Raw genomic sequence first — 22,506 nt, forward strand, 5'->3', positions numbered from 1 at the left:
GGTTCATCCTTGGGAGCAATTTCTAAACGCCTGAACATACCACGTTCTTCTGTACAAACAATAGTACTAAAGTATAAACACCATGGGACCACGCAGCCATCATACCGCTCAGGAAGGAGACGCGTTCTGTCTCCTAGAGATGAATGTACTTTTGTGTGAAAAGTGTAAATCAATCTCAGAACAACAGCAAAGGACCTTGTGAAGATGCTGGAGGAAACGGGTACAAAAGTATCTATATCCACAGTAAAACGAGTCCTATATTGACAGCAAGCAAGAAGCCACTGCTCACAAACCGCCATAAAAAGCCAGACTACAGTTTGCAACTGCACATGGGGACAAAGATCGTACTTTTTGGAGAAATGTCCTCTGGTCTGATAAAACAAAAATAGAACTGTTTGGCCATAAATGACCATCGTTATGTTTGGAGGAAAACAGGGGAGGCTTGCAAGCCGAAGAACACCATCCCAACCGTGAAGCACGGGGGTGGCAGCATCATGTTGTGGGGGTGCTTTGCTGCAGGAGGGACTGGTGCACTTCACAAAATAGATGGCTTCATGAGGTAGGAAAATTATGTGGCTATATAGAAGCAACATCTCAAGACATCAGTCAGGAAGTTAAAGCTTGGTCACAAATTGGTCTTCCAAATGGACAATGACCCCAAGCATACTTCCAAAGTTGTGGCAAAATGGCTTAAGGACAACAAAGTCAAGGTATTGGAGTGGCCGTCACAAAGCCCTGACCTCAATCCTATAGAAAATGTGTGGGCAGAACTGAAAAAGCATGTGTGAGCAAGGAGGCCTACAAACCTGACTCAGTTACACCAGCTCTGTCAGGAGGAATGGACCAAAATTCACCCAACTTATTGTGGGAAACTTATGGAAGACTACCCAAAACATTTGACCCAAGTTAAACAATTTAAAGGCAATGCTACCAAATACTAATTGAGTGCATATAAACTTCTGACCCACTGGGAATGTGATGAAAGAAATAAAAGCTGAAATGAATCATTCTCTCTACTATTATTCTGACATTTCAGTGGTGATCCTAACTGACCTAAGACAGGGAATTTTTACTAGGATTAAATGTCAGGAATTGTGAAAGTTTAAATGTATTTGGCTAAGGTGTATGTAAACTTCCGACTTCAAATGTATATACAGAAACAGAAAACCAAAAGCATCCCCAATTCATAACTCACACACCCACATCTCTCCTCTCAGGTGAAATGTGAGAAATACTGGCCATCTGAGACCAAGCACTTTCAGAATATCACTGTGACAACAACCTCTGAGATCCCCCTAGAAGACTGGACCATCAGGGATTTTGACGTAAAAAATGTAAGTTCCTGCGATAATGAGTGAAACAAATATTACTGATGTTTTCCTCTTCAGCTACTTAGTGGGTAAAACATGGCTCTGGGAAAAACGATCCCTTCCCTATAAACAAAAGACGGTTGCTGTATTTATGTTTGGCTGACAGGTGAGGACAGCAGAGACACGCTCGGTGCGTCACTTCCACTTCACAGCCTGGCCGGACCACGGCGTCCCCGAGACCACGGAGCTGCTCATCAACTTCAGACACCTGGTCCGAGAGCACATGGACCAGTACTCACGCCACTCCCCCACCGTCGTCCACTGCAGGTAAACACACAGTTTCTCACAGTTAACTTCAACAAGTGTTATTGGCTTGAACAGTACATTAACATTACTTCTTTCTCATCTCTCTCCCTCTTTCTCTTTCTGTCTCTCTCCCCTCAGTGCGGGTGTGGGTCGTACAGGTACCTTCATAGCCATCGACCGGCTGATCTTCCAGATAGAGAGGGACAGTATGGTGGACGTGTACGGCACCATCCACGACCTGCGCATGCACCGGCCCCTCATGGTTCAGACCGAGGTCACTGTTTTACTTTTCACCATGTTTGGGGGCTTACTGTACAATTCATCCCTGTGGTTAAAAGTGGAAGTTATGCTAATGGTTACTTATGTGGTCTCTAGGTGAAATGTTTTGACATCTGAATGGTCAGCTTGCTTCATCATATTGAACTATGTTGTGTTACTGTCTTACAGGACCAGTATTTGTTCCTAAACCAGTGTGCCATAGACATAATCCGATCCAGAACTGGAACCAACGTGGACTTAATCTACCAGAACACGGCTGCACTCACCATCTATGAGAACGTAGAACCCAGGAAAGATACAGCTAAGAATGGCTACCATAACACATAGGCCTCACGTCCACTGCTCTGTCTCTCCCATCCTCCCGTCTCAGTCGGACAGGCCTGTAGAGAAGGGTTTAGAAAAGGGATTGTTCACTCTCACTGATCATGTTGCCTTACACTGTAGTCTTTTTTTGTGGTTTAAATCAAACTAGTATTTATTTGGTCACGTTTTATGATAGTTGGAAAAATAACATGGAAGATAACGGTTTGTTGAGAGGAACGGATGCACAAATTCCATCCAAAGACCAATAATGGAATGTACATCAAATTATATTTTATATTTCCTTATTTGTATATTGCTGCTACTTCTGAATATCTGCTTAGTCTCTTTTTATGATTGTAATGCCAATGTTGTAAGAAATGATGTGTGGTTAAACTGAATGTGCCATACCTTTGTAATTGAAATCAAAGCTTTATATATTGATATAGTAATGTAATGCAGATGTAGATTATTGTTAAATGAGACCAATGTTAAGTTGAAATGTATCCCCAGCCTTAGGTATAGGATCAGCACCCAACATAACTGCCCTAAAAAATGTCCTACGAAACAACCTCCCCTCTCTTCTGTGCCCTCTCAAGTCTCCAATAAGGGGTGTAATTCATTTGTATTTCTATTTTTAAGGATCCCCATTAGCTGCTGCCAAGGCAGAAACTACTCTTCCTGGGGCCCGGCAAAATGAAGTCAGTTATACCATTTTTAAAACATTACAATACATTCCTTTTTATGTGACAGGATAAGGACAATGCACTGTCTTAGAGGAAACGGGAACTACTCCTGACAATAGGCCTATGAATGTATTATTTAATATTAGATGTTCAAATGTTAACTTTTCACTCCAGATCATTTTGATATCTAAACAAGTTTAAAATGAGGATTTTCGTGAGAACTTTTGTGCTTCCTACACCATGTTCTGCATAATGCACCGGATGCATTTAGGTTTTTACACTGTAGCTTTTTAAATTCTCTTCTTGATGTTTTATTATGGTTGGTGTAAATATTCTTATGATCATGAGAAATGATTGCGAATCTGCTGTGAGAGCCTGTGGTCTTCCTCCGCTGTTTAAAACCCACTTTGTGCAATAGCAAATTTCCATTCACACGTCAGTCTGTAAACTCAGCTCCTCTCTCAGTAACTCGGAGGTTACACATTATGAACTGTCTCCCTACTGTTTGTTGTTTCCCTGATGTGTGTTCTATAGAAAGTGGTTCATGTAATGCTGTGCATACTGTCTATCTGTGATGCTTCTATCATAGAAGCAGGAAAACACTTTTCCCATGAGGCGATTTCCCATTTTTCTAACTATGTGGTTATATATACTGTATGCATGGGCCCAGTCCAAACGCAACCTCTACTTCCTAAAGAACAGGATTGGTCAAATCAATGACGGTATTGGTTCTGCCTAGCTATCTACACAAGTGACCATAAAGGCCTAAGGACTATGGATATAAGGGGTGTTTCTGGACATAGGTCATAGATTTACAGCTGTGATTGATGTAAAGCCACTATGCTGATTTTGTTTTACTGTCTTTGTATCACAATGCACATTGCTTAAGTTCTTCAAAGCACTTATTTATATTGATCATATTACTCAGTGGAGCTCATAAGCAAAGCAGACTCCACCAATAGTCTTCCTCGAGAGTTTTAGGATTGTTTTTTACGATGCTGTGTGAGATACTATGTGATGCTTGCTGGTACAATGCAAATGAGGAAAAGGTGAATATTTTTGTATCCTTCCATTGGTCAATACTGTGATTAAACATGTTCCACTTTTCTCTCTACAAGTGTCTAATGTGAGCTTCTCTGTGTTACTTTTTGGCCACCATGTCCATAGTGTTGATTGAGACAATGGCCCAAGACTTTGTTAAATTAGGCTACACTAACTGGGATAAAATACTTCATTGAAACAAGCACCAATTTGTACCACTGGTAACCAGATAGTTAGTTACTAATTGTGCTGAATTGCATTTGTGGCACAAAATCACAAATCCCATTAAAGACATGGGACCGATACTAGAATTTTTCACCCATGTTCAAAGCATTAGTGACTTTGTTGAGCTTCACAAGTTTAGACACTTTCGGATGCTTTGGACATGATGTGTGAAAAATTCTAATATCGGTCCCTTTAATTGAATGGGATTTGTGCCACACATGCAATAACATTAGCATGTGGAAACAGTACCAAGGAAACGAAGCATGGATTCCTGCCGTACCTTGTCCATATACTGCTTACAGGTTAAGGAAACCAATGCGTCATTTTTTTATTCGACTGAACTATCCCTTTAACCAGTGATGTAGTGGTGAAAAAATTGGTGGCAGAACGCTGATCGCTGTTCAGGATTAGAGAAGTAACAGTCCCTATGCATGCAAAATTTGGGTAAACACAAAAAAATGCGTTAACGGTGTTTACCCTGCACTACATCACTGTTGTTAACCCTTTCACAAAGGCTCATTGTTACATTGTTCTGAGAGAAACAGCATTTTTTAAGTCTTTTGAGAGACCCGTGTCCCTGGACATGTGGACAGACCTCAGTGCTCCATGGCCCTCTATTCCATGTTGCTGAGTACAATGGGGTTCACAGGTATAAAAAGAAAGGTTTTAAACCAGCAGGATAACAGTTCCCCAGCAAGAGCAGCAGCAGCACAGAGAGACAAAATGACCTCCACCGGCATGAACATGAACAGCAGAGTAAGTATTATATTTAGCGTATTTATTCATAGAAATGTTCCTAGTTTGTTACACTGAGTGCACTTTAGTACTCTAGTGTCAGAGCACAAGGCAACCCTAATCCCAAAAAGCTGATTGTCAGTGGGATTGGGCAAGGCCCAACATGTAGCAATGTGTTTTTGTATGTTTGAATGGTGAATAGAAATGATTCTTGCTTATTTTCAGATCACCTTCTACGAGGACAGGAACTTCCAGGGTCGTTCCTATGAGTGCAGCAGCGACTGCCCTGACATGTCCTCCTACCTGAGCCGCTGCCAGTCCTGCAGGGTTGAGAGTGGCTGCTTCATGGTGTACGACCGCTCCAACTACATGGGAAACCAGTGGTTCATGAAGAGGGGAGAGTATTCTGACTTCCAGCGCATGATGGGAATGACCGACATCAGGTCCTGCCGCATGATCCCCATGGTAAGCCTACTAACACACAGATTTGTTAGTTACCGCGTAGTCTTCTTTGTTGTTGTACAACATACACCTATGGCCATTAGTCAGTATGACTACAATCTTCTATACATGCGTGATACATTTAACATTACAGTTCACAATTTATCCCTAAAACATGTTGTTCATCATGTTACAGCACAGAGGTTCTTTCAGGATGAGGATCTACGAGAGGGAGAACTTTGGAGGTCAGATGCACGAGATGATGGACGACTGTGACAGCATCATGGATCGTTACCGCATGAACAACTGCATGTCCTGCAACGTTATGGACGGCCACTGGCTCATGTATGAGCAGCCCCAGTACAGAGGCAGGATGATGTACATGAGGCCTGGAGAGTACAGAAACTTCAGTCAGATGGGCTCTATGGGTAGGCTCATGAGCATGAGGCGTATCAACGAGTCCTGTTACTAGATATTGCTTTTTACTGATGTAAATAAGAGAAGCCATTGAATAGAATGTCTGTTTGAAAAAAGCCTAAATGCTTGCACATTTCGTTGACCCTTTATCCAAACCTCTTGACAGGCCATTCTGAAAACATACAAATACTGTATGTCACATACCGATCAATGACACAAGAAACACATCAAAAATAAAATAAAAAGGGAAAAAAAGCCAAATGTGGTTTATTTTAGTCTGATTGCCAGTGTCTTTTCACAAAAAATAAATATGTGTATGTTACAATAATGATTCCAGTGTCTGACACAGTATCAGCTTTAAAGAGATATGGCTCATCTATAAACATGAAATAGCAGAAAGAGGACTGAGGGATGACAGTATTATAACTAGATCATGTACACGGGTGTTTACAGCTCAACAGGGGAATGGGAAAGGGGAGGTCGGTATACTATAACTAGTAATACTGATTACCTTGGGTTTAGACACTATGCTCTGTGGAGGCAGAGAGAAAGGCACACAGTTGGTACTTAAAATTAATATGATTTCCTTGGAAATAATACTGCAACATATTATTCTAAAGAGTTAAAAATCAGAGTACAGACATGTCACTGGCTGAACACTTGGCGATAGGATCTCCAGAGATGATGTGTAGAAGTAATATAAGGATCTACACAAACTCAGAAGCACAATGTGAAAAGGGTGACAATGAGGCAGCATGGTAACAATCAAAAGGCACATACTGTCATTTTCTACTAACCACTCAAGAGTAGCAATTGATTTCTATATTACTCTGCCATTTACTGGAACCTGTAATGACAGTATTAAGATTTCAGTGCGTTTTCCTCATTCAAACATCAGGACACAATTGGAATGTACAAGACCTTCACTGTAATACGGAGATGAACATGTTAGAATGACTATTTTAAGATGGCTTTTGTTTTACTAGACTTACTATGCGAGTGTTTGAATACTTCAAAATCATATTATCAGCAGAGTATTTTCAGACTGGGAGTACTTTACATGCTGCGGATGGCAGCGTTTCTGTTTTCTGTAAACAATTCGTAAACATTGTAAAAAACCTTGTTGACTGTCATATCTACACATGCTCTCCCAATAATATGACGTTACAATACACGACTTACAATGTACAGCTTAGTTATTCCTTTCCTATAAACAAGTCCAAAAAATAAAAATACAAAACATCTACAAAGTAATTACACGGACCAATGACATTGATTTGTTTTTTGGACGTTTCTGTCTCTGTGGGCAAACAGCAGGGCACTTGGTGAATGTCTTACTGATTCATGAGGTCAATATCACATCATGGCACATCTGGTCCTGGAAAAGTCCTCAATCCCAACCTGTTGTCAGTTGCCACCCGCGATGAACAACTACAGACAGCGCCACTTGTTAGCCGTGCCGTGAAGTGCATTGTTTTGATTTTCCAACTAGCTGCTGCATGCTGGGAGATGTAGTTCTCAGGCTCTCTCCTTTCTTCCCCTTTTCTCTCAGGCAGGCAGTTGTCTGGGCTAACACTGGTCTCCATAGGAGCTTAGGGGCCCCACAGTGACCTTTGAACAGCACGCATGGTATCGGCGCTGTAGCCCCTCTTGCCTTGAGAGCTGGTTGTCTATCTGGAATTCCCTCCAGGTCAGATTGAGGTTTCGTTGCTACCGCTGTTGAAAGAGGCAGAGACAGAGAGAGTTGCTAAAGTCAAAAGTGACTGACGTATTATCCAACATATCTGTTAGAAATGCAACATGGCCACCAATATCTCATAAACACTCACTCGGAGTCCGAGTCTTGGGCGTCTTGAACCCCTTTGACCCCATTGACTAATGGCGACATCATCGTCCTCGTCGTTGTCATGACAACCCCATTGCGCAGGTCCCATGGAGATAACGGAGGGTGTGGAGGCACGGGCAGGCGAGGCGGGGATTTGATGAGGATCCCGTTGCCTCCGATTACAGGGCGTAGATGGGAGGAGACGGGAGACGGGGGGACTGGGGTAGTCCTGGTGGAGATGCTGTGGGGGTTGTAGTCACTCAGTTTCTCCCGCAGGCGATTCTTCATGTTCTTGTCAGTCAGGGGAGGAGGGGAGGTGATCTTGTTTTTCAGAATGCCTGGTTGTAAATGCAGAGGGTGAATGCACAATCCCCAGTCAGTTATACAAGAACCTTATTCACCTGATTTGGATAGGAATAACATTGTAGGTACTAGATTATACGTTTTTGAATTAGAATAGCCACAAAGTCAGATTCCAAAGTAAACATTTGCTACAAAAAAATGTGCTTTTTGATATTAATTTTCAGGTTAGTAGTGTGGTTAAGATTGGGTTAGGTTTCAAATAGAATTTAAGAAGAACAGTTGCAGAAATTCTCTCTCTGTCGCTCGCTCGCTCACCCCTTCTCTTCTCTGTCTGGTTGCAGTCAGGTGAACTGGGAGGGGCACTATCATTCTGGTAGAGGGACTCCCTGTTGATCTTGTTGTCCTGGTGGAGCTCCACGTTGACCTTGGTCTCCACACGCAGCAACTCCACCCCGCAGGGGTCCTCACTCTCACTGGCTGTCGGCAGCTCCACTGGCCAGTAGGGCTTCACGTGATTGGCCACTGTATCCACTTCAGATACAGTAAAAAAATGAACACTTTTAAATATATGAGGTGTGTGTGTGTGTGTGTGTGTGTGTGTGTGTGTGTGTGTGTGTGTTTGAACATGAGTCTACCTATGGGTGTGTTGTGCTGGGAAGGTCTCTCGTTGTTCCACCTATGCTTGTGGCTTCCTCTGTGATCATCACTGTCTGAGGAATAGGACGAGGCATAGGAGCTGCTGTGCTCATCCACCGACAGCTCACTGTCCGAGTCCGAATCTGTTACCATGGAAACACCGGAGCTATAACTTACTCTCTGACCGTTGAACTATAGAGTGGTGAGGAGGAGGAGGTGCCTAGCTGACCCATAGTGTTCGGAAATAGTTTAACCATTCATTGTAGTCATTAGCACTCTGATTAGTTGCTATTTTTGCGTTTTCTCGTGTCAATTATCTTGGGACATTCTTGGATCACTCATTATATTAATAGTCTGATTTAATCAACCAATATGATAGTCAGTTTACAAATGGTTAAGGGTACAAGACCGTGTGCATATCTGGCTGTGTTGGCAAAATCACTACATATCCCATCGAAACCAGGCGGGGAGAGGCTGCCCGTTGTCACAGTTCCAAGACCATTCAGAAACGTCCTGCTAACTCTCACTAGTGACGTTGGTGAATCTCAAAACTGAACTTGGATCTGCGTAGCAATGATATAATTCACCACCACTGTCTTACAAAAGATAGCTCGAACCAGTCATCACTATTCAACAAAATAATAATTTTCAAGTGTCTTTCCACTAAATTTCTTAGTTACATGACTGTATAGCTAGCAAATGGGTTTTGAAGTCAAGGGTACAGTATTTATGAAGTTTAGCAATGAGGACTAAAACTAGCATAGTTCAGCTAGCCAGCAAGTTTAGTCAGGGAAAGCGAGCTGGGGACCTGGTATACAGTGCCTTCAGAAAGTATTCACACCCCTTGACTTTTTTAACATATTTTGACTCAGGGTTGTGAATATTTAAGTAAATGAAATATTTAGGTCTTTAATTAAAAAATAAATACATCTAAAAATATGTTTTCACTTTCCTTATGGGGTATTGTGTACACAGTATATGGGTGAGATTTCTTTCTGTACTTAACCCATTTTGAATTCAGGCTGTAACACAACAAACTGTGGAGTAAGTCAAGGGGTGTGAATACTTTATGAAGGCACTGTACGCTATGCATGCTATTTTTTTATTTCTTTATTTCACCTTTATTTAACCAGGCAGGCTAGTTGAGAACAAGTTCTCATTTGCAACTGCGACATGGCCAAGATAAATCAAAGCAGTGTGACACAGACAACAACACAGAGTTACACATGGAGTAAACAATAAACAAGCCAATAACACAATAAACAAGTCAATGACACAGAAGAAAAAAGAAAGTCTATATACAGTGTGTGCAAAAGGCATGAGGAGGTAGGCAATAAATAGGCCATAGGAGCGAATAACTACAATTTAGCAGATTAACACTGGAGTGATAAATGAGCAGATGATGATGTGCAAGTAGAGATACTGGTGTGCAAAAGACCAGAAAAGTAAATAAAAACAATATGGGGATGAGGTAGGTAGATTGGGTGGGCTATTTACAGATGGACTATGTACAGCTGCAGTGATCGGTTAGCTGCTCAGATAGTTGATGTTTAAAGTTGGTGAGGGAAATAAAAGTCTCCAGCTTCAGCGATTTTTGCAATTCGTTCCAGTCACTGGCAGCAGAGAACTGGAAGGAAAGGCGGCCAAATGAGGTGTTGGCTTTGGGGATGATCAGTGAGATATACCTGCTGGAACGTGTGGGTGTTGTTATCGTGACCAGTGAACTGAGATAAGGCGGAGCTTTACCTAGCATGGACTTATAGATGACCTGGAGCCAGTAGTTCTGGCGACGAATATGTAGCAAGGGCCAGCTGAATAGAGCATACAGGTAGCAGTAGTGGGTGGTATTGGTAAAATGGATGGCACTGTGATAGACAGCATCCAGTTTGCTGAGTAGAGTGTTGGAAGCTATTTTGAATATGACATCACCGAAGTCGAGGATCGGTAGGATAGTCAGTTTTACTAGGGTAAGTTTGGCGGTGTGAGTGAAGGAGGCTTTGTTGCGAAATAGAAAGCTGATTCTAGATTTGATTTTGGATTGGAGATGTTTAATATGAGTCTGGAAGGAGAGTTTACAGTCTAGCCATTTATAGTTGTCCACATATTCCAGGTTGGAACCGTCCAGGGTGGTGATGCTAGTCGGGCGGGCAGGTGCGGGCAGCGAACGGTTGAAAAGCATGCATTTGGTTTTACTGGAGGTTAGTTAGCACAGTGTCCAAGGAAGGGCCAGAAGTATACAGAATGGTGTCGTCTGCGTAGAGGTGGATCAGGGAATCGCCCGCAGCAAGAGTAACATCATTGATATATACAAAGAAAAGAGTCGGCCCGAGAATTGAACCCTGTGGTACCTGTGGAACCTGTGGAACCAGGCGAGGCAGTCATTAGAAAAACCAAGGCTATTGAGTCTGCCGATAAGAATAAGGTGATTGACAGAGTCGAAAGCCTTGGCCAGGTCGATGAAGACGGCTGCACAGTATTGTCTTTTATCGATGGCGGTTATGATATCGTTTAGTACCTTGAGTGTGGCTGAGGTGCACCCATGACCGGCTCGGAAGCCGGATTGCACAGCGGAGAAGGTACGGTGGGATTCGAAATGGTCAGTGATCTGTTTATTAACAGGGCAGGATGGATGGATACAGGTCTGTAACAGTTTCGGTCTAGGGTGTCACCCCCTTTGAAGAGGGGGACGACCGCGGCAGCTTTACAATCTTTAGGGATCTCGGACGATACGAAAGAGAGGTTGAACAGGCTGGTGATAGGGGTTGCAACAATGGCGGCGGATAGTTTTAGAAAGAGAGGGTCCAGATTGTCTAGCCCAGCTGATTTGTACAGGTCCAGGTTTTGCAGCTCTTTCAGAACATCTGCTGTCTGGATATGGGTGAAGGAGAAGCTGGGGAGGCTTCTCCTTCACTAGGCTAATTCAGGAGACAGATTGTAGTTTTTATGCCCTGATATCAAGAGCGAAAAGTTTGTTTAAACAATTCAGAGACTGAAACAAAGACATCAGATGACTAATATTTAAGAGCAAATTGATATACAATCCCGAAATCAGCTGTAACAGTTAATCGTAAAACAAAGCTTAAAATGGTGTTTGAGTGAACCCTGAATCCCGAAAATGAATGATGAATTCACTTCCGGATACGGTAGACTCCTTCTCCTCACCACTCTATAGGCCTGAGCAGCCAATGGCACGTACATTTTGAGACATTCGGATGCACTAAGATTCCCTGTCACATGCATTTTGCTACACCCACAATAACATCTGCTAAACACATGTATGTGACCAATAAAATTTGATGACACTCAATGTAACTATATAGGACTGTACCATCTTTCTTGGAGCACTTGCGGAGGAAGATGGAGGAGTCTCCCTCCCCACGGGAACTATTTTTGGCTGAGCCGGAGGATGTTGTGTGCTTCTGCCCTGAGTCATTCCTGTTGGAAGAAAGAGGCATGATGAGTACAGAAATAATAACTTGAGTATGAAATGTGGTCACGATATTCCATTAACTTTCCTAAAATTCCCAGGTTTTCCATAAATTCTGGTTGGAAGAGTCCCTGAATCAGGAAGGAATAAGCATGAAATCCAGAATCTGGAAAATCTTGAAAAATCTGGGATGTAGGGTTAGTAGAACCTAGCCATTAAAATGTTTGGCTCGTCAGACCACCACTCTGTTCCAGCTGGCGGATGGGTGTTATTAGGTAGGTACTTTATGACATAGAAAATATAATATAATTTTCAACAAACCTTAACTTGTCGATACTTCCTCAATTCCCGACTTGGAAGACATCTAACGTCTTCTAAACCTTCATGTCTAGGTGTAGGGGGTTCGTTTGAATTTAGAAAACTTTCCACTATTAAATGAAAAATTCTCCACTAAAGTGGAACTGACAGGGTTTTATCGTCATGACATCTTATAAAAATGTGTTCCTATACACCCCCAGAAAGAACAAGATATTAATTATTATTATTTATTTTTACATTTTACAATACAGAAAATACACCTGAATGGATTTCTACAAATATTTAAATACCAAGGGTGTCCTCTTACATTTGGGAACTTTACAGTCCTATTGATCAGACAACCATGAACAGGTAGCTTATTTCTCCCTCCCTACAATAAACATCTATGTCAGCCAGAGAGGGATGAACTAAAATCTAATGAGGCAAGAGTAGATAAACTCTCTGAAATGTTTTCCATTCGTAGTTGGCCATGAACATTTCACTGATAAACAAAGGGAAATAGTAGCCTGCTCGCTTTCTGCAGCTTTCCAGCCAATGCATGCTTGTCCCAACCCACGTTTTGGCAACTGAATGGAAAATACCTGCCCACCCATTTGATCGATTCCAAATACATTTGATTGACAACTAAGAGATATGCATGCTAACTGTGGATAACAGCCTTAGTTAAATTCGTAAGTTTTTATCCAAAATATTGAGTAATTGAAACTGAAAAAGTGCATCCTGAATGGGTGGAGGCAGCAAAATATGGACAGCTGTGATTTACAACCCGAGAGCAACATTTTTTGGACTACCAATTAATTGTATATCTATTTATTCTGCCAACAATGCCGTAATCTACATCATGGAATATTATTGTCAAATAGAACCTATTTTTCAAACCTCCTACGAAGTTGATTTTGTAGTATAAACTGGGCATTTGATATTTTTGACTGATATTATGATTTTCTGTTTGTTTTATATCTGCAAAGTAGTTAAAGTGCTGTCAGTTCCACTTTAAGTGTGTCCGCCACCGTCTTGTCCGTCTCAAATGTTGTCATTGATTGAGACAGGTGGTTCCACTCCAAAGTGAGGCATGTCATGATGACAATCACCTGTCTCGATCAATGAGAGAAGATTTGAAATAGACAAGATGGAGGCATACACATTGTTGGATTACTTCATGGAGAATTTTCTAAATTCAAACCAAGTCCCTGCCATGGACGTTTAGAAGACATTCGTTGTCTTCCATGTTGGGAATTGAGGAAGTTTTGGCAAGTTAAGGTTGATAGAATATTATCTGTGCTACGCCAAACAGCACCTAACCTGTAACGGCTAATAGAGCATCACATTAGCCCGGCACATTCTGTTAGCTAAGTAGAACCCAGTTCCCACCCAGTAAGTCACCTGGCCTGGCTTCTGCTGAAGCTGCGGACTGATCTAACTGTGCTGTCCAGGGAGGCAGTGGACTCTCCGATGGCCGTACGGTACAGACTGTCCTCCTCTGTGTACGAATGCTTAGCGTTCAGTGAACGCTGGGGACACAAAGAAGTAATAAACTAAATTGTAGTCATTCAGCAGACACTCTTATCCAGAGCAACTTACAAGAGCAATTAGGGTTAAGTGCCTTGCTCAAGGGCACATTGACAGATCTTTCAACTAGTCGGATCGGGGATTCAAACAAGTGACATTTCGGTTACTGGCCCAGTGCTCTTAACCACTAGGCTGCCTGCTGCCCGATGCAACTCAGAACTAATTTCTCAACAGAAATGTACAGATATACTACACTTAACTATGGACTGGTGTGTACTCACTGTGAGGAGAGTGGAGCGGGTGGCAGTAGGCTCCTCCACTATGTATTTCCTCCCTGTGAGGATGTTCTTTAGGTTGGTCCTCACCTCCTTGTTGAAAACACAGTAGAAGAAGAATATGCACACACCCTGAGAGAGAGAGAGAGAGAGAGAGAGAGAGAAAGAGAGAGCGAGAGAGAGAGAGAGAGAGACAGAGAGAAAGAGAGAGCGAGAGAGAGAGATGGATAATTGCACATCAGATAAATATAACCACAGTAAGACTTTTTGAAGCACTGTTTTTGACAAGCCAAAAAGCCAAGTACCTGAAGGCAGCTGAAGATGGCAAAGAGGTAGTGTAAGGAGAGGATGTCACTGTTGACCGCCATGAGGCCCAGGAGCCAGGTAGCACTGAGGAGCAACAGGAGGAGGAAGGCTACATGTAGGGAACAGCTGGAGAGGAAATGTTTGTTATGTTTGAATAGAATCCAGCCAACATGGTATGCTATGTGATAACTATTTTCTAACCCCACATGGTTATCCTGTCTCGAAGTACTCACATTGCTCCAGACTTCTCAAATGTCCACTGTCTCTTTCCGCATGAGGCCTTGGCGGCCATTAAGAATAAAGCAATGTTGACCTATGGGAGATACATGAGACAGAGATGAATAACATAATCCACTGGCCAGATCCAATCCAGTATAGTCCAACAAATAAACAGCGTCTACATACACACTCACCAGTACTACTATAGCGATGGGCCCAGCGATACTCCAGATGAGTGTGTCGTGGACAGAAAGCCAACAGAAGTCTGGGTTCCCATAGCCCTCAGGGTCCAACCCTACTGCCAGGCCTACAAGAGAGGAAAAACCCACACAGTGAGCATGTGCTTCCAGATTATGTTGTTTATGTTGATTATGTTGCATCTGTGTCCCTCTCTGTCTTTGCATGCATGCATGCGTGTGTGTGTGCGTGTGTGTCTCTCACTCACCGGTGATGATGGCAGGAATGCCCCAGCCAATGGAGTAGTAAAACCTCATGCGGCCATGGTTGATGTTCCTGACTTCAGTCAGCATGCGGTAGATGTGGAGGCCCTCCACCAACATCCAGGCAAACGTACACATGTAGAAGTAGTGCAGCAGGATGGCTACCACTGTACACATGAACTGAGGGACAGAGAGGTAGGGAAAGATGATTAAAGCCACTGTTTTGAAAGCCAACTGTGCTAATTGTTATTTAAGCTGTCTGTGAACTAAGTCTGGTTCAGTAACTGCTAATCTATAACAACAGAACACAATGCAATGGCTGAGGCCAAATCCACATATTGCCAAACAGACAGAACTATTATTGTCAAAGATAAAGCCATTTAGCACTGCTGTTAAGAGTGCTGGGCCAGTAATCGGAAGGTTGCTGGTTTGAATCCCCGAGCCAACTAACTGACAAATCTGTTGAGGTGCTCTTGAGTAAGGCACTTAACCCTAATTACTCCTGGGCGTCACCCTGGATAAGAGTGTCTGCTAAATGACTAAAATGTACTCAAGGGGGACTAGCCTTCCTCATGTCAGCATTGGCCTGTACAGGGCAGGCAGTAGCCAATACGCATAGGCTATCACCTACGCACTTTGACCTGTAGGCTAATTATTTATTTACATACACTTGTGTTTTTCTTAACAGAAAAGCTACTGTTTTTTTGGTTTTCAAATCAATTTAATTGGCTATTTTGGTTAATGGCCTTTGTGCCCTGGCAGATATGGCACAGAATGGCCTTTCCCCGGCGGGAAGGGTTGGGTGGGGGTAGACTGCAGGAACACCATATGTACAAAAGTATGTGGACACGCCTTAAAATGTGTGGATTTGGCTATCTCCATAGACAAAGATTGGCAATCTCCATAGACAAAGATTGGCAATCTCCATAGACAAATATTGGCAATCTCCATAGACAAAGATTGGCAATCTCCATAGACAAAGATTGGCAATCTCCATAGACAAATATTGGAATCTCCATAGAGAGATTGCAATCTCCATAGACAAAGATTGGCAATCTCCATAGACAAAGATTGGCAATCTCCATAGACAAATATTGGAATCTCCATAGAGAGATTGCAATCTCCATAGACAAAGATTGGCAGTAGAATGGCCTTACTGAAGAGCTCAGTGACTTTCAACATGGCACTCTTATAGGATGCAACCTTTCTAACAAGTCAGTTTGTCAAATTTCTGGCCTGCTAGAGCTTCCCCGGTCAACTGTAAGTGCTGTTAAGTGCTGTTAGTACTGAAGCGCATAGCTCTTAAAAAAAACATATTTCCTCGGTTGCAACACTCACTACCGAGTTTCAAACTCCCTGTGGAAGCAACATCAGCACAATAACTGTTCGTCAGGAGCTTCATAAAATGGGTTTCCATGGCTGAGCAGCCGCACAAAAGCCTAAGATCACCATGCACAATGCCAAGCGTCGGCTGGAGTGGTGTAAAGCTTGCTGCTATTGTACTCTGGAGCAGTGGAAATGCTTTCTCTGGAGTGATGAATCACGCTTCACAGTCCGACAGACGATTCTGGGTTTGGTGGATGCCAGAAGAACATTACCTGCCCCAATGCATAGTTGGAGGAGGAATAATGGTCTGGGCTGATTTTCATGTTTGTGCTAGGCATGCAATGACATTCAAGACGATTCTGTTCTTCCAACTTTTTGGCAACAGTTTGGGGAAGGCCCTTTCCTGTTTCAGCATGACAATGCTCCTGTGCACAAAGTGAGGTCCATACAAAAATGGTTTGTCAAGATCGGTGTAGAAGAACTTGACTGGCCTGCACAGAGCCCTGACCTCAACCCCATCGAATACCTTCGGGATGAATTGGAACGCTGACTGCATGCAGGCCTAATCGCCCAACATCAGTGCCCAACTACACTAATGCTCTTGTGGCTGAATGGAAGCAAGTCCCCATAGCAATGTTCCAACATCTAGTGGAAAGCCTTACCAGAGAAGTGGGGCACCAACTCCATTTTAATGCCCATGATTTTGGAATGAGATGTTCGACGAGCATACTTTTGGTCATGTAGTGTATATTGACAATACAATAATGCAATAAGACAAAATAAAGTGTTTTTCGGGTGTGCCTCAGGGTTGTGTGCTAGGGTCTCACCGCATTTTCAGTCTGGTTGATTCCGAAGAGTAAGACGAGCTGGGAGAGGAAGATTGACACCACCAGGTTCTTGTGTATGCTGTGGAGGTTAGAGCGGAGCTTCGGGAGAATGGCCAGCAGGAAGAAGGTGATGAGGAGGGCCACCAGCGAGGCTGACACCGTGGTGTAGGTGATGATCTTCAGGGGCAGGACCTCTCCATGCTGAGGAGGTAAGCATGGCCAGGGGTAAGATCAAATAATAGAAGTTAACATAAGCTGAGTCACCATAACTGAATGTTTGGTAGGGGGCTCTGGGTGGTACCTCTCTCTTGGAGATGTCCATGAGCACAGCAGAGCTGGACATGTGACTGCACTGGCAGCTGATGTGGGTGCTGTTCCTGAACACCAGCTCACACCCCTTGGCAGACCAGCCTCCCGTTCCTTGAAACCTGGAGCCAAAATAGATATTGTTTTATATGATTTACAGTACCAGTCAAAAGTTTGGACACATCTACTCATTCAAGGGTTTTTCTTTATTTTTACTATTTCTACATCAAAGACATCAAACTATGAACTAACACATATGGAATCATGTAGTAACCAAAAAAGTGTTAAACAAATAATAATATATTTTATATTTCAGATTCTTCAAAGTAGCCACACTTTGCCTTTGACAGCTTTGCACACTCTTGGCATTCTCTCAACCAGCTTCATGAGGTAGTCACCAGGAATGCATTTCAATGAACAGGTGTGCCTTGTTAAAAGTTCATTTGTGGAATGTCTTTCCTTTTTTATGCGTTTGAGCCAATAAGTTGTGTTGTGACAAGGTAGGGGTGATATACAGAAGATAGCCCTATTTGGTAAAAGGCCGAGTCCACATTATGGCAAGAACAGCTCAAACAAGCAAAGAGAAATGACAGTCCATCATTACTTTAAGACATGAAGGTCAGTCAATACGGAACATTTCAAGAACTTTTAAAGTTTCTTCAAGTGCAGTCGCAAAAACAAACCATCAAGTGCTTTGATGAAACTGGCTCTCATGAGGACTGCCACAGGAAAGGACGACCCAGAGATACCTCTGCTGCAGAGGCCAAGTTCATTAGAGTTAGCAGTCTGAGAAATTGCAGGCCAAATAAATGCTTCACAAGAGTTCAAGTAAGAGACATATCTCAACATCAACTGTTCAGAGGAGACTTCATGAATCAGGCCTTCATGGACGAATTGCTGCAAAGAAACCACTATAAAAGGACACCAATAATAAGAAGAGACTTGCTTGGACCAAGAAACATGAGCAATTGGACATTAGACCGGTGAAAATCTGTCATTTGGTCTGATGAGTCCAAATGTAAGATTTTTGGTTCTAACCGCTGTGTCTTTGTAGGTGAATGGATGACCTCTGCATGTATGGTTTCCACCGTGAAGCATGGAGGATGAGGTGTGATGGTGCTTTGCTGGTGACACAGTCAATAATTTATTTAGAATTCAAGGCATACTTAATCAGCATGGCTACCACAGCATTCTGCAGCGATACCCCATACCATCTGGTCCACAATCACCTGACCTCAACCCAATTGAGATGGTGTGGAAAGTTGGACAGCAGAGTGAAGGAAAGGCAGCCAACAAGTGCTCAGCATATGTCGGAACTCCTTTAAGACTGTTGGAAAAGCATTCCTGGTGATGCTGGCTGAGAGAATACCAAGATTGTGCAACGTTGTCATCAAGGCAAAGGGTGGCTACTTTGAAATATCTAAAAATATAAATATATTTTGGTTTAACACTTCTTTGGTTACTACATGATTCCATATGTGTTATTTCATAGTTTTGATGTATTCACTATTATTCTACAATGTAGAAAATAGTAAAAATAAAGAAAAACCCTTGAATGTGTAGGTGTGTCCAAACTTTTGACAGGTACTGTATGTTCTTGAACATAATCTAGCTAAACTCCATTCTAAATTTACGATCTGAGTAAGAGTATTGATAGGTATGCTTTTCCTTACGGGATGGAATGATTCCAGTAGACACAGACAGGTTTGGTCCTCTCCTCTGTCTCCAGTAGTGTGTATTCAAGTGTGATGATCTGTGCCAGAAGAGAGGTCGAGGGCACCCCCTCGCTGTAGACCACCGTGCTCACAATAGGTGTGTTGATGATGGGCCGCTTGGGGATTCTAAACACACACATTTATGTTTACATTGACTTTAGTCATCCAAGAGATGTTCATGTTGAGAGTGACTTTCCACAAGGACCTATAGCAGGGCAAATGGTGGCCCGCATATCAAACCCCCCCCCCCCCGACAGTCACTGACAGTCACTCAATTAGCCCATGTCAGGTCATTTTTTGTTGTTGATTGATACAGTAGTCTAGCCAGCTGTCTAAACTTGTAGTAATCATGGTCAAATTACCGATCGGAGGGCCCCATTGATTTTGTTAGTCACTCTCACTAAGTTATCATTTTAAAAACTGCAAAGTTTTCTCTCTGCCCCATTGCAAAATTTGTAGAATTGCATGAAATTTGTTATAAAAAAATTGCTAAATCTTCTGTCCGCCATCACGGCAAAATGTGTAGAATTGCTTTAAAACTTTAAAACTGTACACTTTTCTCTACGCCCATGACAACATTTTAAGAATGACAGAAAATTAAAGAATAATGTTTTCTCTCCGCTGTCAAGAGGGCCGCTAAAATGTTTTGTTCTCTAGGTGTGGATGTGGGTACACAGACCCGCGAGCCACTGCGGCCCTTCAAAGTTGCATATCCCTGGCCTATAGCCACATCCCTGGCCTATAGCCACATCCCTGGCCTATAGTGAGGTAGCATAAAAACATCTATCACAAGGAAAACTAGACAAAAACCAAACTCAGCATTCCCAGTGGTAAACAATACCTCAGGCTCCTGCGATCAACGTCGTAGTTCTCAGGCAGTAGCTGTCCCAGGGTCCTATAGATGATCACCACGGCAACAGGGAGAGGGCCTGGGACCTCAGCGTGACGACGCATTTTCTTGGCAGACACCTGGTGACCCACGGTGGTGGATTCAGCCTGGACAGGGGGCGCGTTTATGGCTGTTGCGTCTGTGGCTGCTGCTATCGAGACCACTATAACGATTGAAACCGATACTATGACAATGAATGAATGAATGATTCTCACATAAAAAACTCTACCAGACTGGTTGAAAAACTTGACCAACTGTTTATACAGTACAACAGCTCAGACTTAAAGGGGCAATCTGCAGTTGAAACAATAGCAAAGTGGCCACCGCGCCATTGTTTTAGCGAACAGTTGAAAGATGAGAATGGAGAGTCTTTAAGTTAGAATCTTCAATAATTAATGAGTATATATCAATAATTTAAAAGTAAAAAAATGTGTCACAATCACAGATTGCCTCTTTAATGAACTATTTACGTTGTGAAAGCGACATAATGAACCACAAAATGTCTATGCTGCACTAATACTTTAATCCCACCTTTAACCTCCTCTGGCTGTTCTTGCTGTGTTGGGAATTCTGGGAAGCGGACAGAAGATTCCATTTCTTTGGAATAGGCCTCCTGGATCTCTTGGAAATGCGGGATGTTTGTCCGTTCTGGCCTGGACGGGTCCAAGTAATCCAAAGAAACAACTGTGAGCACAGAGAGAGAGAATGTGTGATAATTATGCTTGTCTCCACAAGAGGTATTGGTGGTAGGTTGTTTGAAATGCACAATGTAACCTTACTGTGCATTAATTAGTAATGAAAATTAGGTTACAGCAACAAAATAATTGTGTCATTGCACTGCAGATAGACTCACTCATGTTTTCCGTGACAACAGTAAAAGGTTTCAGGTAGGTCTTCCTCATGTTTTGGGCTAGGGCTTGGGCGTACACCTCGAAGCTGTGCAGTAGTAGAGCTGTGCCACCTTCGGAACGCTGGATCTGCTCCCAGTGTCCTCTGTTAGCAGGGTCCAGGATGGCACTGCCTGCTCGTACCATGTTCTAGAACATTAACAGGGCATGTCATACACCTATATAACATCTATGCTATGCACTACTCTGTATTGGCCTGTGTGGCCAGTATACATCAGAGACAAACAGAATGCATAATCGGTATCATATATCCTAAATGAAGCACGTGAAAACAAAGCCAACAGAACAGAGATAAATGAAGAAAAGAAAAGAAGGAAAGGAGAGCTGTCCTATAAAGGAAGGCAGGTGGGGGGGGTCACTGTACACACATCACCTCACCACCCCTGGGGGAACTGCTACTCCCATTGGCTCAATCACCCAATACACTCTTTTTTCATTGTTTCTTGACCCCTTAAACCCTTCCAGATGCACCTTCTGGTATCTAACACATCCCAAAGAGCTAGGGCTGGTGCCAGGAATGCACACTGTTAGCCATCAGCGCCCAGTATGGTCACAGCCTTAATAAAGCTCATAGAAAACATGCTAATCATTACGCTGTATTACTTACACATAATAGGCTCTGGATCACATTTTCTATAGGGGGAGAAATCTCCAACTGGGAAAACAGGCTCTTAGCAAACCGGTACCACCAGCTATAAGCAGGATTTGTGGAAACTATTAGCGACTTAAAGCTAGTAGGATCCTTAAGCAGTTGAGCTTAACAATGTGGGTCATTCATTCAACTTTGAGCGAGTCTCCGAATACTGTGAGAGAACATTTAGGGTAAACATATGATAGAGAACTATTTGAGGGTATATTTCTACACTTAGAAAAAAAGGTGTTATCTAGAACCTAAAATGGTTTTTCGGCTGTCCCCATAGGAGAATCCTTTGAATAACTATTTTTGGTTCCAGGTAGAAACCTTTTTGAGTTTCATGTATAAATCCCTTTCCATAGAGGGTTCTACATGAAACCCAAAAGGTTTCTACCTGGAACCAAAAATGGCTATCCTGTGGGGACAGCCGAAGAACTCTCTTGGAACCCTTTTTTCTAAGAGTGTATGAGTTCCTGAAGTCATTGTAAGTAGTAGTGTTGCTAAGGCCAATGAACAAGCTAACTCCACAACTATCCTGTCTATCTTATCATTTCAAGCTCAACACATTATTTGAGAGCTGAGAAAGACCACTACAAGGCACCGAATGGCACTAAACATTCAACACCAGTTGAAGCATGTTTCCAGAGGCCCACCTCATGGAAGTGAATGTCTCTTGTGGTGGCCATGTCGAAGCCCAGCTGTTGGCTCTCGTACTGCAGCAGGCGGGTCAGGAGGCTGTAGGCCGTCTTCACGTCGTTGCCCTGGAGGTCTTCCGTGCGGTTGGTGGCGCTCCGCAGCATGCTGGCCATGCCCTTTGACCTCTCACCGTCCATCCTGGAGCTGTTGAGGTGCAACTCCTCGTCCTGAAGGCCAGAGGTCAGGGAGACGTCAGAGGTCAGACAG

The 22,506-nt window shown here is 42.9% G+C and overlaps 3 protein-coding genes across 3 annotated transcripts in view; 2 read left to right on the plus strand and 1 right to left on the minus strand.

Annotated features, from left to right (window-relative positions):
* LOC110521306 (receptor-type tyrosine-protein phosphatase beta) overlaps positions 1 to 3,998 on the plus strand; it is a 120,749-nt gene extending 116,751 nt beyond the window's left edge. Inside the window, exons 45-48 of the mRNA XM_036968573.1 lie at positions 1,218 to 1,334; positions 1,477 to 1,637; positions 1,755 to 1,890; positions 2,064 to 3,998. Of these exons, the coding sequence (XP_036824468.1) occupies positions 1,218 to 1,334; positions 1,477 to 1,637; positions 1,755 to 1,890; positions 2,064 to 2,222 (573 nt within the window). The 3' untranslated portion in view covers positions 2,223 to 3,998. The remainder of the gene's footprint in view (positions 1 to 1,217; positions 1,335 to 1,476; positions 1,638 to 1,754; positions 1,891 to 2,063) is intronic.
* Positions 3,999 to 4,781: 783 nt separating this feature from the next.
* LOC110521307 (gamma-crystallin M2-like) lies at positions 4,782 to 5,810 on the plus strand. The gene is made up of 3 exons (XM_021598782.2): positions 4,782 to 4,903; positions 5,108 to 5,347; positions 5,520 to 5,810. The coding sequence occupies exons 1-3, from the start codon at positions 4,784 to 4,786 to the stop codon at positions 5,793 to 5,795; spliced, it is 636 nt and encodes a 211-aa protein (XP_021454457.1). The 5' UTR covers positions 4,782 to 4,783; the 3' UTR covers positions 5,796 to 5,810.
* A 24-nt stretch (positions 5,811 to 5,834) lies between these two features.
* Positions 5,835 to 22,506, minus strand: part of LOC110522734 (cadherin EGF LAG seven-pass G-type receptor 1) — an 89,755-nt gene continuing 73,083 nt past the window's right edge. The window contains exons 18-35 of the mRNA XM_036968797.1: positions 22,257 to 22,466; positions 20,915 to 21,098; positions 20,593 to 20,745; positions 20,014 to 20,224; positions 19,131 to 19,298; positions 17,453 to 17,579; positions 17,152 to 17,352; positions 15,004 to 15,178; positions 14,753 to 14,865; positions 14,573 to 14,652; positions 14,339 to 14,465; positions 14,040 to 14,165; positions 13,633 to 13,760; positions 11,833 to 11,939; positions 8,504 to 8,647; positions 8,184 to 8,399; positions 7,570 to 7,903; positions 5,835 to 7,456 (exon numbers count right to left, since the gene is read on the minus strand). Of these exons, the coding sequence (XP_036824692.1) occupies positions 7,432 to 7,456; positions 7,570 to 7,903; positions 8,184 to 8,399; positions 8,504 to 8,647; positions 11,833 to 11,939; positions 13,633 to 13,760; positions 14,040 to 14,165; positions 14,339 to 14,465; positions 14,573 to 14,652; positions 14,753 to 14,865; positions 15,004 to 15,178; positions 17,152 to 17,352; positions 17,453 to 17,579; positions 19,131 to 19,298; positions 20,014 to 20,224; positions 20,593 to 20,745; positions 20,915 to 21,098; positions 22,257 to 22,466 (2,829 nt within the window). The 3' untranslated portion in view covers positions 5,835 to 7,431. The remainder of the gene's footprint in view (positions 7,457 to 7,569; positions 7,904 to 8,183; positions 8,400 to 8,503; positions 8,648 to 11,832; positions 11,940 to 13,632; positions 13,761 to 14,039; positions 14,166 to 14,338; positions 14,466 to 14,572; positions 14,653 to 14,752; positions 14,866 to 15,003; positions 15,179 to 17,151; positions 17,353 to 17,452; positions 17,580 to 19,130; positions 19,299 to 20,013; positions 20,225 to 20,592; positions 20,746 to 20,914; positions 21,099 to 22,256; positions 22,467 to 22,506) is intronic.

The sequence above is a fragment of the Oncorhynchus mykiss genome, chromosome 30 (assembly GCF_013265735.2).
Source record: "Oncorhynchus mykiss isolate Arlee chromosome 30, USDA_OmykA_1.1, whole genome shotgun sequence".
In the NCBI taxonomy this organism is placed as follows: Eukaryota; Metazoa; Chordata; class Actinopteri; order Salmoniformes; family Salmonidae; genus Oncorhynchus; species Oncorhynchus mykiss.